Source organism: Ictidomys tridecemlineatus, chromosome 1, assembly GCF_052094955.1.
Source record: "Ictidomys tridecemlineatus isolate mIctTri1 chromosome 1, mIctTri1.hap1, whole genome shotgun sequence".
In the NCBI taxonomy this organism is placed as follows: domain Eukaryota; kingdom Metazoa; phylum Chordata; class Mammalia; order Rodentia; family Sciuridae; genus Ictidomys; species Ictidomys tridecemlineatus.
In genome coordinates, this window is record NC_135477.1 from 195,689,280 (window position 1) to 195,708,498 (window position 19,219).

A 19,219-nucleotide genomic window follows, 5' to 3' on the forward strand; every position below is an offset into this window, starting at 1 on the left:
TTTCCATGCTGAAGAACAATATTGCTTAGTATTTGACTCCCGGATATTCACGAGAGAGAACTGTGCCTCTTGTTATCTTGTCTTGTGTTTCCAGAGGTTTGTTTCAGTTCAAGTGAAAAAAAAAAAAAGTCAGCCATTAATTGGGTTTTTAAATTCAGCCTTCAAGTCAGGCAATTTGCAAGAAAAAATTATTATCTGTTTCTGCTCATGTACTGGATATTGCTCTGAATTGGAACTAAGAGTGCCTTAATATCTATATTGAATATTTTATAGATTCACAGCAGTAGAGTCAGAAAGAGGTGAACACAAGCTATTTTTTTGATTGGAGGTCATATTTTAAGTAATCAATCAAGAAACACCATTTAATAAGTTATACCTTAAATTAAACAGAGTTTATTTTAAAAATAAAACTATTCATCATTTTTGTTATACATTTTTGCTTTAAAGATCTATCAAAAAATCACACTCAGATGATTCCTTGTTTGCAATGGTTCAGGACAGCTATGAAGCTCCTATTAAGGTAAAGTGATTTTTTTGTAAAAAACCTCATGTTCTTGCTCTGAATTTTGTGTTTTAAGATGTTAATGCTGAAAATTTAGCTATATTTTTTCTTATATTTTATATGAATATTTGCTAAGAATCCATTTTAAAGAATTATTTAATTTTTTAATTTAATTATTTGATTAAATTATTTAATTATTTGATTTTTTTAAAAAAAATGGTTTTTGTATCACTGTTCTCTCAAGTACTTGGGGATCATGGGGGCTGGAAGTAACAATGGGCTGTGAAATGCATAGTGAAAGAAAAGTTGCATTAGAAACAGCTTTCTAACTGTAGAGGAAACATAATATTTATTCAAGGATTTTTTGTATCAGTTTTCATTACTGTGGTTTTTAAATCATTCTTACATGACTTACAATACTCATGCCTAAATTAATTTTTACAAAATTGTGGAATTTCCCTGGTGCCTTTAGTTTGGAATATATAATATACATTGCACATAACTTTTCTTTTTTTACTTGGACCCTTGATATTTTGGTATCATAGCATTTGAGGAGACCTATATTCTCTATTTCTTTCCGTGGCTCCATGTTTATACTAAAGTAATATTGGGAATTATGGCAACCCAGAAATCTAGAATCTGTATCTTAATACTTGTATTAAAATGGCTTGCATATCCATACTTTGAGTCTTTCCAATAAAAGTGACAGTAATTAAAAAAAAAAACTCTAAGTAAATAGCAGAAAGATTAGAAGAACAGAAGGAAGTACTAGGTCCTGAATTAGAACAAATTATATTCTTTGCTTTTATAATTATATTCTAGTATATAACTTCTATTTTGACGTATAACTGAAAAGAACCAATAAAAATTCTAAAGAAATTTGAGGTAATGAAATTTTCTAAAAATTTACTCTTCATCTAATCAAAGAATAAATGGTGTGTGCAAAGTAATAACCAGTTCTAGAAGCAGAAACACTCAATAATTGTATGGTAATACTTTAGTTTCAGAATTGTTGTTTTTCCATTATAGTTTCTTAAAATATATAGATTCTATGTCAAATTTTGAAATTTCAAATTTTAGATGTTTCTGTATTTACTTACTTTAATGTTTATTGTAAAACACTACTATTTTTATGATCTATTCCAGGTTAGGAAATATATTTGCAAATATCCTGAAGAAGCTAAAATAAGGTTAAATGTAAACGATATCTTTTGGTTTTGAAATTACTTTAATTTTATTTCAGTTATGAAGAGCTAATGGATAAAATTTATTATTCATCTATTTTTATGTTGAACATTTCCACCTCTAGTTTTCCATGTGAGAGAAATATATGATATTTGTTTCCTGAGTCTGGCTTATATTATTTAACATTATGCTTCCCTGTTTTATTCATTTTCCTAAAATTAACTTAGTTTTGTTGTTCTCTATGCATAGAAATCTTCCTTGTTTATATATACCACATTTTCTTTATCCATTCTTTTATTAACTAGCATCTAGCTTGATTCTATAACTTGCCTATTATTAATAGTGTCATGGCAAGATGGGCATATGTATATTTCTAAAATAAGCTGACTTTAATATATTCTGGTAAGTACTGAGTAGTATATTTGAATAATAAAGTAGTTCTATGTTCAGTTTTTGAGTAGCCTTCATATGAATTTCCATAGTGATATAGTAATTTATGTTCCTGCCATTCACATGTAAGAGATTTTTCTCCTCATCTTCCCAGTATTATTTGCCTTCTTGATGATTGCTTTTTTGAATGGTGGAAAATGGGAGCTTGATGTTGTTCTGATTTGCATATTCCCAATTGATAAAGATGTTATGGTTTTTATTTTTTCCCCTGAAGTGTTGGCCATTGTATCTCTTATTTTGAGAACTAGCTGTGCATTTGCTCATTTATTGAAAAGGTTTTTGTTTTTCTGGTAGGAAGATATTTGCATTAATATTTTTAGGATATTAATCCTCTGTCAGAAGAATAGCTGGCAAAGCTTTTCTCCATTTCTGGAGGCTCCCATTTCTTACTGTTTTGTGTTTCACTTACTATGCAGGAATTTTTCAGTTTGATGCACCCTCTCTTTTTTTTATTGGTTGTTCACAACATTACAAAGCTCTTGACATATCATATTTCATACATTAGAATCAAGTGGGTTATGAACTCCCATTTTTACCCCAAATACAGATTGCAGAATCACATCAGTTACACATTCACACTGTTACATACTGCCATATTAGTGACTGTTGTATTCTGCTACCTTTCCTATCCTCTACTATCCCCCCTCCCCTCCCCTCCCATCTTCTCTCTCTACCCCATCCACTGTAATTCATTTCCCTCCTTGTTTATTATCCCATTCCCCTCACAACCTCTTGTATGTAATTTTGTATAACAATGAGGATCTCTGATGCACCCTCTCTTATCCATTGTTGCTCTTATTTTCTGAGCTGTAGGGGGCTCTATTCAGGAAGTTATTGCCTACATACTGAAGTGTTTTCCATATATTTTCTTTTAGTATTTGTAAACCTTCTAGTCTGGTACATATGTCTTTAGTCCTTTCTGAATAAACTCTTGTACAGTGTTAGAAAATAGGCATCTAGGTTTCTTCTTTTACATATAGATATCTAATTTTTCCAACACTATTTCTAAAATGTTGTTTGTCTTTTCTCCAAAATATGTTTTTGGTGTCTTTGCCTAGTATCACATGACTGTACCCCTGGGTTTGCTCTCTGACTTCTTTTCTATCCATTGGTCTATGGGTCTTTCTTTACACCAGGACCATGTTTTTTATTACTATGGCTCTGTTTTATTTTGAAATTGGGCATTGTGGTTTATCCATTGTTTCTCTTATGATCAGTATCACTTTGTCCTAGTATTTTTTTGTTTGTTTTTCTTCCATACAAATTTAGAAGTAGTTATTTTCCCCCCATTTCTGCAAACAGTATCATTTGAATTTGAATGGGAATACATGGAATTTATAATTCATTTATGGTACTATGCCCATTTTCACAATATTAATTCTGCTTCTCTATGAACATAGCAGATCTTTTTACTTCCTATTGTTTTCTTATTTTTTTCTTCAATGTGTAATTTTTCTTGAAGAGGTCATTCACTTTCTTGTTTAGGGTTATTCCTAGCTATTTTTAAAGTTATTTGAATGAGCTATTACTCTTGCTTTATTCTCTCTAGGTTTGCTATGGTATATAGACAAACAGTTTATTTTTATATGTTTATTTTGTATCCTGTTACTCTGATGAATTCATTCATCAAAGTAGAATTTTCATAATATATTATTTATGTTCTTCTAAGAATAGGACTAAATCATCTGCATATAGAAATAATTTAACATTTTAACTTTCCTATTTGAATCCCTTTTATTTCTTTCTCTTTTTCTAAATTTTTTTTTAAAGAGAGAGTGATAGAGGGAGAGAGAGAGAGAATTTTTTAATATTTATTTTTTAGTTATTGGCGGACACAACATCGTTGTTGGTATGTGGTGCTGAGGATCGAACCCGGGCCGCACGCACGCCCGACGAGCGCGCTACCGCTTGAGCCACATCCCCAGCCCCACTTTTTCTAAAATTTTAAGTACTGTGATTAGTGAGATTGGCAGCAATGAACATCCTTGTGTATTTCCTGATTTTAGAGAAAATATTCTTCTTCATTTTACTATTGGCTTTGGATTTGGTATACTTGGTCTTTATTTTAATAAAATTCTCCTATTTCTAATCTCTCAGGGCTTTGTCATGAGGGCCATTGAATTTGTCAAAGGCTTTTCCTGCTGCTTCTTAAAAGATCATGTAATTTTGTCTTGATTCTATATGTGATGTATTAGTTTTATTGATTTGCATGTATTGAATCATCCTGGATCAAAATCAGCTTTTATGGATTTTTTTTTTTGTATGTGACTAGAGTCTCATACCAGGAGCATGGTACGAAGGAACCACATCCCCAGCACCTTTTATTGTTCACTTTGATAACAGGTCTCACTAAATTTCCCAGGCTGGCTTTGAAATTACCGTGTTCCTCAAACAACCTGATGCTTTTCTGAGAGTATAGACCTACAGCACTATGCCTGATATGTATGTTATTTTGTAATGTGTTGTTGAATGTGGTTTGCAAAGATTTTTATGAGAATTTTTATACTATGTTCCTCAAGGATATTGATATCTAGTTTTTTCTTGTTCTGTCCAATCTTCACTTTTCCACTCAGGAAATTGCTTTGGAAGCATCTTTCCTTTGCTCTTAAATGTAATGGGGGATTAATATCAGTTCTTCTTTAAATATCTGATAAAATTTAGCCATGTATTCACCTCTGAACCTCTGATCCATAAGGCTTTTTATTATTGCTTCAACCTAATTGCTTGTTATTGAGCTACGGTTTTCTCTATCTATTTGATTCAACATTTTATGACATATTTCATTAATATCACTTAGATTTATTTATCTTTCGATTTTATTCTTTAAAATAGTCTAAATTTTTTCCCATTCATTGAATAAGTTCTCTAGTAGTCTCTAGAGATCTTCTGGATTTCAGTGGTATCTGTTTTAATATTTCACTTTTTGTTTCTAGCTTTATTCATCTGTATCTCCTTTTTTCTTTTAGTTCCCTTGGCCAAGGGTTTATCAAGTTTATTTACCATTTTAAAAACAAACTATTTGTTCCATTATTACTATGTTTTTTTTAAAAAAATTATCTTTTATAATTTTGGCTCTGACTTTAATGAATTCTTTTCTTGTATTGGTTTTAGAATTCATTTACTGAGGTTTTTCTTAGACCTTGGGATGCATTATGAGGTTTTTAAATTGAAATATCTTAGATTTTCAAATGGAGGTAGCCCTTAGTATAAACTGTCCTCGTACAACTGCTTTTGGTGGATTAGTGGAGAGATATCTGAAGGGTTAGAAAATGTACTGGGCAGTAAGATTTGTCTAAATATGTTATATGCATTTCTGTATAAGTTATAATGAACCCATTATTATATATATATATATATATATATATATATATATATATATATATATATATATTCCACAACCCTAGCCCTCGTGTTGATAGTTCTCTATTGTCCTTCTATCCTGGTTTTATAGAGTTAGTAGACAAATGAATATAATATTTGGCTGATTTGCAGAGTATATATAACACTGTGATATAAAATATTTCAATTTTTAATGTGTACTTCTCTAGTTTTTCATCTAATTTATTTCAAATCTGGAAAATTAGGTGTCTCCTTAGAATACTGATTAGGCAATCTTCATATAATTCATTAGTTGTTTAATTTTACCAGACGACTCTCTCTCAGATTCTTCCTCAGAATAGTGTTGGCCATTCATTTGGTGATGCACATCAAAGAGAAAAAGATGGTATAAATGGACATACAGAAGGTAAGAACCACTCATTATAAAATCATTGGATATAATGCATGTTTAAAACATGAGCACTAGTATGATTTAATAGTGGAAGAAATGAAAATAATAAATAGTATGGGAGTTGAAATAGTGTATCTTATCAAGTTGCAACCACAGGGTAAGTTGGAGTGGTCCTAGAGGAGCTGAGTTATTAAGTCCAGACCTGCTGAAATTAGAGAAAAGTTGGGACATAAGAAAGGGGAGAGAAGAATTCGGAAATGAAGAATGAGAAAAGACTATAGACAACAACAACCAAAAGAAAAAAGAAAGAAAGAAAAAGAAAAAATAAGCAGATGCACATTGATGATGGCCTGATGAAACATTCCTTGGAAAGATTATGACTTCTAATACATCTATAAATTAGAGTACAAAATAGGGAGAATTTTAAATAGGTGAAATAAATGGCCAGGCACATGGTGCATGCCTATATTCCCAGTGGCTCTGGAGGCTGAAGACGGAGAAATAATTTTTATTTTAAAGCCAGCTCAGTAACTGAATGAGGCCCTCAGATATTCAGCAAAACCTTTTCTCTAAATAAAATATAAAAAGGGATGTGGATGTTGCTCAGTAGTTAGACACCCATGGGTTCAATCCCCAGTACCAATAACAAAATAACAAAGCAAAAAGAAACATCAAATAGGCATGTTAATTTAGAGGAATTGGTAGAAGATTAAGCATGCCTAAGAACTCTCAAATTTTATTGAATCATATGTTGGGGACCTTGTACAAAATGTATGTTCTGACTCAGCAGGTCTTTGGTTCTACCTCCTGAATACATTCAAAGATGCTTCCAATGCTCCTTGATTCTCAGACTACATTCTGATTTGCAAGAGCAGTTGAATGAATTGCCCTTTAGAAAATCTAAATTAAGAGCCATTGTGTCTTAGTTCATGGCATAACTATATTAAATTAGAGAATAAATCTTGCTTTGTTTTTGATTATATCTGTTGGCAAAGGGGAAGAACAAATGGATGAAACATAGAAATTGTATTTTTTAAAATATTTTTTGTAGTTGTACACAATAACTCTATTTATTTATTTATTTTTATGTGGTGCTGAGGATCGAACCCAGAGCCTTGCACATGCAAGGCAAACACTCTACCGCTGAGCCATAACCCAAGCCCCCAAATTGTATTTTTTTAAAGATTTTTTGAGTTGTAAATTGACACAATACCTTTATATTATTTATTTTATATAGTGCTGAGGATTCAACCCAGTACTTCACATGTGTTAGACAAGCGCCCTAAGACTGAGCCAAAACCCAGCTCCTAGAAATTGTATTTTTAAGATACAGTTACTGCATTGGGAAGAAAAAGTAGTGGGAATAATCTAAACAACAACAACCAAAAAAGAATCAAGACTAGAGGTCTAGAGATAGCTTTTGAAAATCAAAGGGAGGGGGTAGTGAGGAGGGAATCAAATTAGGTAGGTAATTTTGAAGGTAATAATAAAGAGACTGAGGTAATGCATTTCAGCTGGTTTCACTATATTTGCCTTCAAACAAAAGTGAGAATTACTAGTCCAGAGATGGTTTTAAGCAGGGGAAACTGTTAGAATTGGGGCAACCAGACACTTTAATTCCTTTGCTGCATAACCACCAAGTATAGGGATGTATTGATATCAGTATTTGAGATCAGAAACATAGCATTTAAGAAATATGGGGCATTTAAAAAGACAGTTTTTTTCTTTAATGAAACCATGGCTTTAGGCATGCTAGGAATGCACTCAATTACTCTGCCAAGTCCTTTTCTCTAAATAGCTAGTATTCTGATATGACAGATATTTTATGAAAATCTTTGAAAGTCTAAGAAGTTATATCAAACAAGGCTCATTTTGTAAACAGCAGACTCTTTAGGTTAATTTGTTGAATACCAAAGCTGTTATTTTTTGTATATATGCTAATGAATTTGAAATATAAAAGGTTTTTCATGTCTGATAATTCTTCTGCATTTCAGTTCACTTTTCCCCTTTGGATTACCATATATTAATATTTTATGATTATTAAAATTATTTATTAGATACAGTTCCTATGTCTTCTCAAATGAATGAATCAAGAAACTTTCAGTGGGTCAGACCAGAGGATATATTAAAAGAAGATACACCACTGTCCTCCATGGGTATGGAAAAATGATTATTTTAATAAGTGTATACCAAAGCTGATCATTTCTCAGAACTTTCCTCAATGCAAATGAATTATACTTTCCACTTGATGGTTATCACAACTTTGGACTTACTATATTGTAGGACAAATGGAGGAACAGGATACATACCTGTAATAAAGTTAATGAAATGATTGTGATAGGCTACATTAAACATACCTGCTGTTAAATTATTTTCTTTATTTTATATATTTATGCCCCAAAGTTTCTCCTTTGCTCCTCTGATTAGATATCCCCATTCCCTCAATCAATCCGCACCTTTACTTGGCATGTGTGCATTCCCTATTATATTTGTGGTAATCGGAAATGTAATCTCACTTTTGAAAACTTAACTCTATGCTTAATTAAACTAATATTGGATGTTTTTCTTCAATATATTTGAATCATGCTGCTGTACTCAACAAAAACCAGCAAACACAGAAGTCCAAATGTTAAAATATTATTTATCAAAGCTAACCCTTGGAACTTGACTCCATGTCAATTCAGCAGGAAGGTGTGGGTGATTTTGTCATATTCATGTTTTGTGAATTGTGTATCCCCTTTGCTTTTCAGTATTCCAGAATTTCACACATCCTGTTGTGCAGGTAATTATAAACTTCTATGTTTGTCTTGAATTATTAACCGTGTATAGTATAAAATGTACAACACATATTTAATATCTACTTTCCAAACCCATACAGCCTATCTTAGACAGGAGGTATTTTCTTCAAAAGAATACAGTGGGGACAACAGAAGAAAGGATATGCAAATCAGGTAAAAAATATATATACATATACATACATACACACATACATACACATTCCAGTGTCTATATTGGCATACAAGTTTAAAATTGTATCTTTAAAGTCACAACAAAATGATTTCTAAAAAAATCTTTATCTCAGACATTTTTAAAATTAAATTTCCCGGAATTCTTATACCTGTTAGGTGAATTATGAGGCTCTATTTTCCTCCAAAATTTTATAAAAACTTATTGCATAGCTGCCAATAATTTCCAAATCTTGGGAGATGAACATAAAAATATGTGTCTGAACCCAGAGATTAAGTATAGTGTGTGAAACAAGACCCAATCAAAATTTAATTTCAATTCTAATATAATACCCACTTTATTGAACAATTACAGTGTACTTTATGCAGCTGTGGATTCTATGTCCTTCATCAGTTGTGATTATCTCTGTATTAAACCATACGTATTATTGTGTATTCTTTATATTATTCATTTTCTGTAAAACTAATAGAGTATTTTTAGGAAATTACTCTTTTATGATTTTTATTGACCCAGAGTTGTAAATTCAAAACTACTTACACAAACCACTTTATATATTCCCTCTTCATGCTTTTCTTTCTTTTTTAGTTTGCTTTTGTTTTAGTTTACTTTTCAATGGTGGGGACTGAACACAGATACTTTGGCATGCTAAGCAGTGGCTCTGCCACAAAGCTTTTTCTCTTATTCATTGGAAGGCTGGGTAAATCCAAGATTCAGGAAACTGACCCCCAAGCACTAAAATGAGTCCCTTAACATACAAAAATGAGAAATTCAAATATTACATGCTAAACCCGAAGAACTTAAACAGTTGGTGTGTTTTATTCTACATGCCATTTGAAACCTTGTGTAACAGTACAGAGCCTCTTATTCCAGAGACCCAGCTTTGTCCTTTATTACTTAATGGAACTTCATTCTACACTGGTCCCAGAAAATGATATATCCTCTATTTTTCATGGAACATTTTTTCCATTCTGGCCTACTTCCCTCTATTTGGCATTCCTGCCACCTTCTTATTCATTTCTGCTCATGCATATGCTCTCCACACTCATCCTATTGTCAGCATTTGGAGCCATCTAGCTACAACGCAAATGTGACTATGAACCTCTCTAGAAGATAAAAGGCCAGCTTTTAAAATTACCCAGAAATCTTTCATGCGTTCAGCCTAACACTTTATCCTTTCCCTTAATTTTACAGTCATCTTGATGGCTCCTCACCAATCCCTATATTTTCAGACAAATACTGACCCATTTAATGCTTCACTCTGTATCTAGCTGCAGCCTTTTAAGCTTTCCCCATTTTCTGCCTCTTACTGGTAACCTCATTCCTTTAGTCTCTGCTGAATCCTAGCTCTAGGAAAGCCATTATTCCTGGCACCTTTTTACTCTATTCTCATAGGGAACATAATAATTCTCGGTTCAAATAAACTGTTGATGCTAAGGTGATATAAAAGAGGTCTTCTCAAGTTCAGGAGCCAAAGGGCTAGACAGGGGAAGGAGTAATTTACAAGTCAACTGGTAGCTATCCAGTTGAACAGTGGCTGAAATGCTGAGACACCTCAAGGGGGTAAAAAGCAGTTTATGACAAGGAGATTGATAATCATGCAGGACTGAACAGACTAAGTCTTACAGAAGAACACATTTGTTTAGAGTAATGTAGAAAAATATTGCATATGCAAGATGTTCATTGATAACAGTAGAGTCTAAGTCACTGTGGAAATGACTATTGATGAATAGTTGTTTTTAAAAGTTACTGTTATGGGGAAGAGAATACCAAATTGTGTGTATCCCCACATTTCTTTAGTGTTCTTAAAATTTAATTCTGGCAAATTTTCATTCATCTTGAGTGGATATACCTTTGAGATATTCTGGTTTCTTAAACCTGGTGATACATAGTGTCTCCTCAGGTAGACTATTGAAGTTTTATACCACTAAAAACATTCCCTGAAAAAAAATTCTCTGCTGGGTACAGTGGATCACCTCTAAACACAGCTCTTGGGAGACTGAGACAAGAGAATGGCAGTCTCAGGCCAAAACAAACACTTTAGAGAGACCCAGTTTCCAAAAATAAACAAATATACAACTCTGGCAGAGCTCTTGCCAATGTTGCAATGTTTTAGGTTTAAATCACTGAGTACACACAAGTATACCCCACCAATAAACAGTTAAAGAGGTAATAGCACCTAAAATTCAAGCTTATTATTACTTTTTATTTTTGGCAGACTATCATTCTCTCTAAATGTTCTAAGTTGTTTACGTAAATCTACATACATTTTTCAGCTGAACCACTTTGGTTCTCATCATCTGAAGAAGAGGAGGAAGGTCTTGATGACACCAAAAATAAGCAGCCACAGGTGTGTTCACTCAGATATATTTTTTAAAACTTCTGATTTCTTACTGTATTCCTTGTTTTAAGAAAGTCAATATGGACAAATTTGATTATCTTTCATAACAGTGGTTTGAAATCTAAAGATGATAATTTAATATTGAAACCTAATAGAATTTAACTGGTTATGAATCTGAAAATAGCATTAAAATTCAGGATAACATATAGATAAATATTATCCTTGTGATTCAGGCAGATTTTTTTTCTGAATATTATTTGGGTTTCTGTTTTTTTAACCCCTGAAAATGATGAAGAAGTTAAAATTAGTGGTTTTGGTAATAACCATTTTAATTGATGAACATATATAGTGGTGATGGTCATTGAGTACATTTATGGTAAAAGATGGTCCTTCCCAGTGGCTCAGTTTGTTACATTATAAACATGGAAAATCACACCCATCTCAGGTGCTCTGTGGGTATCACAGGCAGAGTGAGTGAAAAGACACACATACATGCAGATCCTAATCAAACAGTAATTTCAGACCAGTTTTTCTCATACACTCAAATGTGCATAGCTCACACACCCAGCCCATGGATGCCTGGTGAAATCCTTGAATTCATTTACTATTCTAAAAGCCAAAATTCTGGGTTTCATTTGGTCTGAGGCTCTCTACGGTGCCTCTCCAGGTTTTCTTTTTTCCATAGCTGCTCTTTTTTTATCCAGAATGCATACAGGAGCCAATATGACTCAAGCTCTGAAAAATAGTCAGGAAGTGCTGTACAATTTTGTGCTGCCATTTTTCTTCATTGGTGTACTTTTTAGTTCTCTCTCAGAGGAACATGTTGTTTACTCTACCCAGATCCTGTGTGTTGCTTTCTAACAGTACCATAGAAACATTTCTTCACCCTACTTTGTCATTTTATTAAACTGAATTTTCTCTCTGTGAAACACTTACTATAAGCTCTTTAGATCCTGTGAGACTCTGATGACCAAAATGAGGCAAGTCCAATAAAGTCTTATTCCTGCTCAACATCACATAATTCCAAATCTCTTTATCACACTGAGTCTCATAAGTCTGTTATTTAAAACATGTAATGCAACATAATATTAATTATATTTCTCAATAATGTTTAATTAAGTATTTAATGCATTCTCATCTTGTGGGGTTGTGATATATGGTTGTTTAAACTCTTAGAATACATGCATTTATGTTATTAAATTTTCAGGGAATACCTTTTCTATGATATCCATCCTGCTTTACCAAATCAGGAGCCATTGGAAGACAAGAGTTCAGCTTCATCTTAAGTACAAATTCTAGGTTTCCCTGTGGAAAATATGACTGTACTTATCGACATTTTAGTTAGCTGCTTTCAAGACCAAAATTTGGGTGATGTCTAAAAGAGTGATAGTGAAGTTTTCATGTAGCTCATTGGGGTCCTTTATTTTGCAGGTATTTTCTGAGGGTGGTCCACACATGTGCATTTCTCACTCATCTGGAGAGAAACATTATATACCAAAAGAGAAAGCAGATGGACATGTCCATGGTAAGAACTACATACTCTACACAGTTCTTTGGACAGAATATTGATTTCTAACATGAGTGCTAATTTATTCTAATACTTGAAAAAATGAACCTAGTAAACAGGTAATAATGAAAAAGTAAGAAAGATAATGAGTTGTCTCTCTTAAGACCAAAGTCCAGCAGCAGGTTATAGTGGGAGTGTCCCTCTTAGTTTCTATACAAGACAGGCATAGATCATAGGGGAGTTGGAAATTGTGAAGTAGAGAGGATAAGGGTGAATACACATTGAGAAAGGCAGAGAGAGTGAGTGCAGCGAGTAAATGAAGGAAAAAGAAGCCATGAAGGCTGATAAATTTCAGTCATGTATCAGAATAAAAAGACCACCTGTTCAAAATGTGGAAGGAAAGTGAGAGTTTCCAGTTGTGCAAATGACTCAAGGTGAGAATATTTTTTCTCACCACTCATTTCTGAGTTGTCATTAGAAAGCAATTGACATGTGAAGAACTGATCATGAAGAAAGGAAGGTTTTTTTCTGTTTAAGTGAAATGTTCATAAATCCATGTGTCTGGTCATAAATTTATGTAAAACAATATTGTAATTAAAACAAATAAAAAATAAAAATACCTATATCATAGACATTCTTGCCACTACCTGGGATGAAGCACAGATGGCAGACACAGAAGTATGGGAAGTGGAAAAATGTGCAAATTGTTATGGATTGACACCTAAATTCATAGGTTTTTAAAATATTCTTTGGACAATTTGGAAAGGAGAAGGGAGAATAGACACTGAGAAAAGCAGAGAGAATACAGTGAGTAAATGAAGGAGAAAGGACTTCTTCTCATCGTTCAGGTTTGGGAACATCATTGGGTGGAAAACTGGCTCTATTATTGTAAGGCATTTGAAGGCAGGGAAATGAGAAGCAGACTAAGTGCAGACCCAGACTCTCAGACTCTAATAGATCATCTGTGGCGATCCCTATTCAAAATGTATACTCTGACTTAACCTGGCCTGCACATCTATGTTTTCTTTCATGTAAGGTGATTCCAATAATAACTATCTGCCGGCCACCATGTAAAGAGGCCAGGAGAGGATTTCCTTTTAGCAAAACTAAATGCAGAGCCACTGGAACATCAAATATAATAAAGTTATTGCATACATCTAGTTTTTATTCTGATCTTGTCTCTTGGCAAGTGATAAGAACTCAAAGTATAGAATTTATATTTCTTAGGTCTAATCCTTAAGTTGGGAATTAAGAAAGAGTGGTGGACTTGGGTTGTAGCTCAGTGGTAGAGTGCTTGCCTTGCATGCCTGAGGCACTGGGTTTATCCTCAGCAACACATATAAATAAATAGATAGATAGATAGATAGATAGATAGATAGATAGATAGATAGATAGATAGATAGATAAATAAATAAAATGAAGACATTGTGTCCATCCTCAACTAAAAAAAAAAAGTAAAGAAAAAGAAAGAGTGGGGATAATTCATTGACAAAATGGAAAATATAAAGAATCAAGACCAGAGATCAAGATGTTGCATTTGAAAAGTGCCTGGGAAGGAGAAATGTGGAAGAAACAAAATAAGTTAGCTGGGTAATCTTGGAGGGAATGAAGGGGAAACTGAGAGCTTGCAATTCAGGGGCTATCAGTATATCTATCTTTCACAATATGTGAGAGACTGTAACTTGTCCATCATTTGAATCATGAGGGGCTTTTAAGTTGGGGAAAAATTCCAGCCATGACCATCTTTTCTCCATACCTCTCAGACATACTGCTTGCTGTGGTTTAAATTGAGTCATTCTGAGGAGCAAAATTACATTTCAGAATCATTAGTGATTTTTAATGTCAGCTCTACTCTTTCTCTTCTTTTTTCTCTTCCTTCCTTCCTTCCTTCCTTCCTTCCTTCCCTCCCTCCCTCTCTCCTTCCTTCCTTCCTTCCTTCCTTCCTTCCTTCCTTCCTTCCTTCCTTCTCCCTTACCTCCCTCTCTTTTTTCCTTACATAATTACTTTCTGTATTTCTTTCCTATTTGCCTGAAAATAAAATTTTGATCATGGGCATTCTAGAAATTCACTTCATTACTGAGCTACATCCTCATCCTTCAAAAGCTAATTATAATTATATATATAATTATATATTATATAGGCCTGGCCTTTTTCGAATACACTTAAAACACTGGAAAGTCACACCAAACCAAATTCATTTGCAAACAGAACTCTTTATACAGTTTACTCTTTGAATACCCAAAATCTTTGTCATATATGAGTGTGTTTGTGTGTGTAATAATATATTATTGTTATCAGATAAAGCTGTGCTCTTCCATTTCAACTTTCCCTTTAAATTTTTATGTCTCAAAAGTTTAAACCAATTAACCCTTATTTCTTAGATGTAGAAACTATCTGTTCTCACACAAGGGGATCATGAAAATCTAATCTGTTTAAACCAGAGAATACAGGAATAGAGGATGCACAAGAGGAACCAGCATCCCACCTGAATATAAGAAACAAATAATAGATGTCATAGCTTTCAGTGTCAAAATATGTATATCAACTGACTCCTTCAGATATCTTTGTTGAGAAATGAACCTAACATTTCCCTGGGATCTGAACACAGCTTTGGCCTTACTAAGCAAAAATGAAAGGACAAAGGCAGTAAAAATATACATACTTAAAATTATAAAGATTAAATCTTTTCAATAGTATTTCAGTAAGATAGGTTCTATGGCTTGTTTTTGTTTTGACTTCACCTTTGCCATTGATGCTCTTAGGGACCTTCTTTGCTTCTCCACTAGAGGATTGTTGGATTCTCCATCAATCTGTATCTCTGCATTGGTATATGTTTCCTTGTCTGTTTTATTTATGGTCCTTGGACAAATAATCTCAGGTTTGTGAAATGAACAGCATGTTTCACAAAACCTATTCACAAAATTCCTTTAGTCACATGATTGTTGTCAGCCAAACCAGCCAGCACAGAAACCCAGGAGATAGCATAATTTTTAGCACAGCTGAACCATGGACCTCAGATGTATGTGGAGGCATCTGTAATGTATGAGTTGTTTTGTCCTCTTCAACTTTGCTTGATTATATACCCCTTTTGTTTTTCAGCCTCTAGGGATTCATCTGATTTCAGAAAGGTAATGAAATTTCTATATTTATTCTAAATTATTAACTTTGTAGTCAATGAAAAATACACTCTTTATGTACTATCTTCTTTCTAAGCGCACCGATCCCATCACAATAAAAAAGGCGCTTCCACGGAAAGGATTAGGCAAGGTGAAAGAAAAGACAGTCGAATTGGGTAAGTTTTACATTACAACACTCCAGGGAACACAATGTTAAAACACTTGAAATGCTACCAGTGTTCTCACATGTAAGGTGGTTTTCCCAAAGAGGTGGGAGGATTTTCCTCACAATGTCATCAGTAGTCATAGAAAATGATCTCTCCTCTGTTTCTGGGAATATCCCCTCAATTCTGAGTTGTTTCCCCTACATATCATACTATTACATTCTCCCTATTTCCAGCCTTTGGAGTGAACTAGCTACCATGCAAATGTCACCATAAGCATCTCTTTAGAATGTGAAAGGTCAACCTTCTGAAATTTCTTAGAAATATTTCCTGACATAAGCCAAGCCTCATTCTGTATCTTTATACCTTTCTTCTGCCTCAACTGTCCTCTGGCATTAGGCCTCACCTATCCCTTTATTCTGAGACAAATCCTGACCTATTTCATACTTTTCTCTGTGTGGGCCTACAGAATTTCATGCTCTCGCCATCTCCTGCTCTCTGGCTACTCACCTCTCACCTGTCTTTTTGAGGGGTGAGTAGCCAGAAAAAACACCATCCCTGGGGGCACATTTTCTCTTCCTTCTTAGGTCATTTTCTCTGACACTTCAGCTGGTCACATTAGCTTCCAGACACATAGGTTCCCCTTTGCCCTTCTCACTGGAGTCACATGGATATAGTCTAGCCTGCACCAGTTTTTTCTACCTTCCATGAGGCACAACCTAGGTCCCTTGATAGGCACTTCCAGGATCCTCATGTGCGCATGCGTGTGTGTGTGTGTGTGTGTGTGTGTGTGTGTGTGTGTGTGTGTTGTTTAGAGGAACTGAATCAAAGAAATTACTGTTGCACTCTTTCCGAGGATGGCTATGGCTTCAGCACTCCCATCACTCATTGAGAGAAGAGCATGCTTTTTAAGCACCAGTGCATAGTGCACCTTTTGGTCAGATCAGTTAAGGCAATATTTTTGATCTCAGGTTTCTCCTTAGCAGGGCACATCATGGTACAACTTAGAATGCAACTTCCTCTTCTCTCTCCCCCTTTGTCTGAGGCAGATCTGCATGCAGGTTGTAGGCTTTTTTTTGTTTATGGTACACATTTTACTGAATCTCAGGACTTTTTCAGTGTTCAGAAATTTTAGGGATTTGAATAAAATCCCTCTTTCACTCACTTTGCTGAGAAGCTCTTCACCAACTCTTTGGTCTCCATGCAATAGTGCAGCTTAGAATGCAGCTTACTCTATACTAACATTTTCCCAGAATCAGCCCTTCTTTCCATGTGTATTTTCAAGCTTGTTTCTGAGCAAATTTCATTGATCTTGAGTAGACAAATCTTGGCAATATGGTTTGCACTGAACCTTGTATCCTGTATGTCTCTATAAGATGTGTGTTGAGGATTTGGATCAAGAAAAAATACTCCCTGAGAACTCAATGTTTGTTGGGTGCAAATGGGTACATCTTTATTCACAACTACTTGGAAGTCGAAGCCTTGAAGGATGGCTGTATTCAGTCCACTCAGAGGACTCCAGTTGCCAATTAAAGTGTCCATGGGATAGAACTAAATGTTAGAGTATTTGACAAGAATGCATAAGTTTGTGGGTCCACTCCCAAGGTGTATACACAAAGAAAGAAAAAGAAAAAAGAAAAACTGTGGAAAGTTGAAACCAGTAATTATTTACCAAACATTAAACTTAATTGGAAATCACATTTGGGAATATTAAGTTGTTTTGGTGTTACAATCATCCTTTTCTATTTGGATTGATGTTCACGCTTTCTAATGCAGTTCTAAGGAATGTGAGTAAATGTATTCATTTATCAGCAGAGACCCATTTTGACATGACTTCAGAAGAAGAGCACAAAAGTTCTGATGACACTCAATGCACCCAGTCTCAGGTTTGTCAACATATAAAGCATTTCTTCCTGTTCCTTCTTGTTTTTCTTTCTTGAGGAAAGTAAAGGAGGCCAAATGAAAATACCTTTTAAATAGTCTTTTGGAATCCAGGCATTATATATTACTAATTACATCTAAAACCACTCTGAACTGGTTAGAATCTGAAAATAGCATTAGTAGTCCTGTCAACTTATAGCTAAATTTACTATGTAATGGAGGCAAAAAAATTCTAAATGTTGCTTGTGCTTCCACTTGCATAAACATTTTGAAAAATAAAAAGTTGAGATTAAATTTGAGACTGACGAATAACCACCTGGGTTATGAATGGTAATAATGGTCACTGACTGCATTCATGTGAAAGGGTGATGTTGTCAAAGGCTCAAAATTCTAGTGAAAATCAGTAGTTATTTGCTACAAGTTGAAATATATATATACTTATAAACTTTAAATCCTGGTTAATGTTTATTTGTTATTTTTTGTTTATTTTTTATTGATTTTTTAAAAAATAAATGGCAGCAGAATGCATTATAATTCTTTTAAAAAAAAAGAGAGTGAGAGAGAGAGAGAGAGAGAGAGAGAGAGAGAGAGAGAGAGAGAGAGAGAGAGAGAGAATTTTTAATATTTATGTTTTAGTTCTCAGCGGACACAACATCTTTGTTGGTATGTGGTGCTGAGGATCGAACCCGGGCCGCACGCATGCCAGGCGAGCACGCTACCGCTTGAGCCACATCCCCAGCCCTGCATTATAATTCTTATTACACATATATAGCACATTTTTTATATCTCTGTTTGTGTATAAAGTATGTTGACGCAATTTCTGTCTTCTTACATGTATTAAACAATTTTTCTGTGGTGACCTTTTCATTTTGTTTCTCATCCTTGCAGAAAATTCAGTCAATATGTTGAATAATTTTATCAAAATGTCTTAGTATATTAAAGAAATGTATTTGTGTGCATTAATGGGGGGATGATGGAATTTAGAGATGCTATCTCATCTTTTTTCTCACATTGCCAACATTCCTGGTGTGAGATTTAGCACACATCTAGATTTATTTTATTTGGCTGGCATATGTAGGTCCTTGGGTTTACAGCTTTCCCTTTGGGGTGTACCCTGGGCAGGAGCCATATCTCAGTGTCAAATCCCCAACTGAACACCTAAGTCTCATATTTTCAAACAAAAACTTTGTTAGTTCATTGTTTAAAAAGTGTAATCCTATTTAATATGAAACATACTCCTCAAAATTCTTTAAAATAAGACTTGAAAGCCTTCTCACATTTGATGGTGAATGCAAAGTCGGATGAGTTACAATGAATATCATTCCTCCCGTCCTTTGGGGTGTATACACCTTTGTTAGCATGTTGTCAAGGAATGCCTT

General features: G+C 34.0%; 1 protein-coding gene across 1 annotated transcript; it reads left to right on the plus strand.

The window, feature by feature from the left end:
• Positions 1 to 450: 450 nt before the first annotated feature.
• LOC144364895 (uncharacterized) lies at positions 451 to 18,076 on the plus strand. Its single transcript, XM_078015030.1, has 10 exons — positions 451 to 520; positions 5,801 to 5,882; positions 7,925 to 8,023; positions 8,618 to 8,649; positions 8,746 to 8,818; positions 11,108 to 11,181; positions 12,604 to 12,697; positions 15,779 to 15,807; positions 15,893 to 15,971; positions 17,772 to 18,076. The coding sequence occupies exons 1-10, from the start codon at positions 488 to 490 to the stop codon at positions 17,897 to 17,899; spliced, it is 723 nt and encodes a 240-aa protein (XP_077871156.1). The 5' UTR covers positions 451 to 487; the 3' UTR covers positions 17,900 to 18,076.
• The last annotated feature ends 1,143 nt before the right edge of the window (positions 18,077 to 19,219 follow it).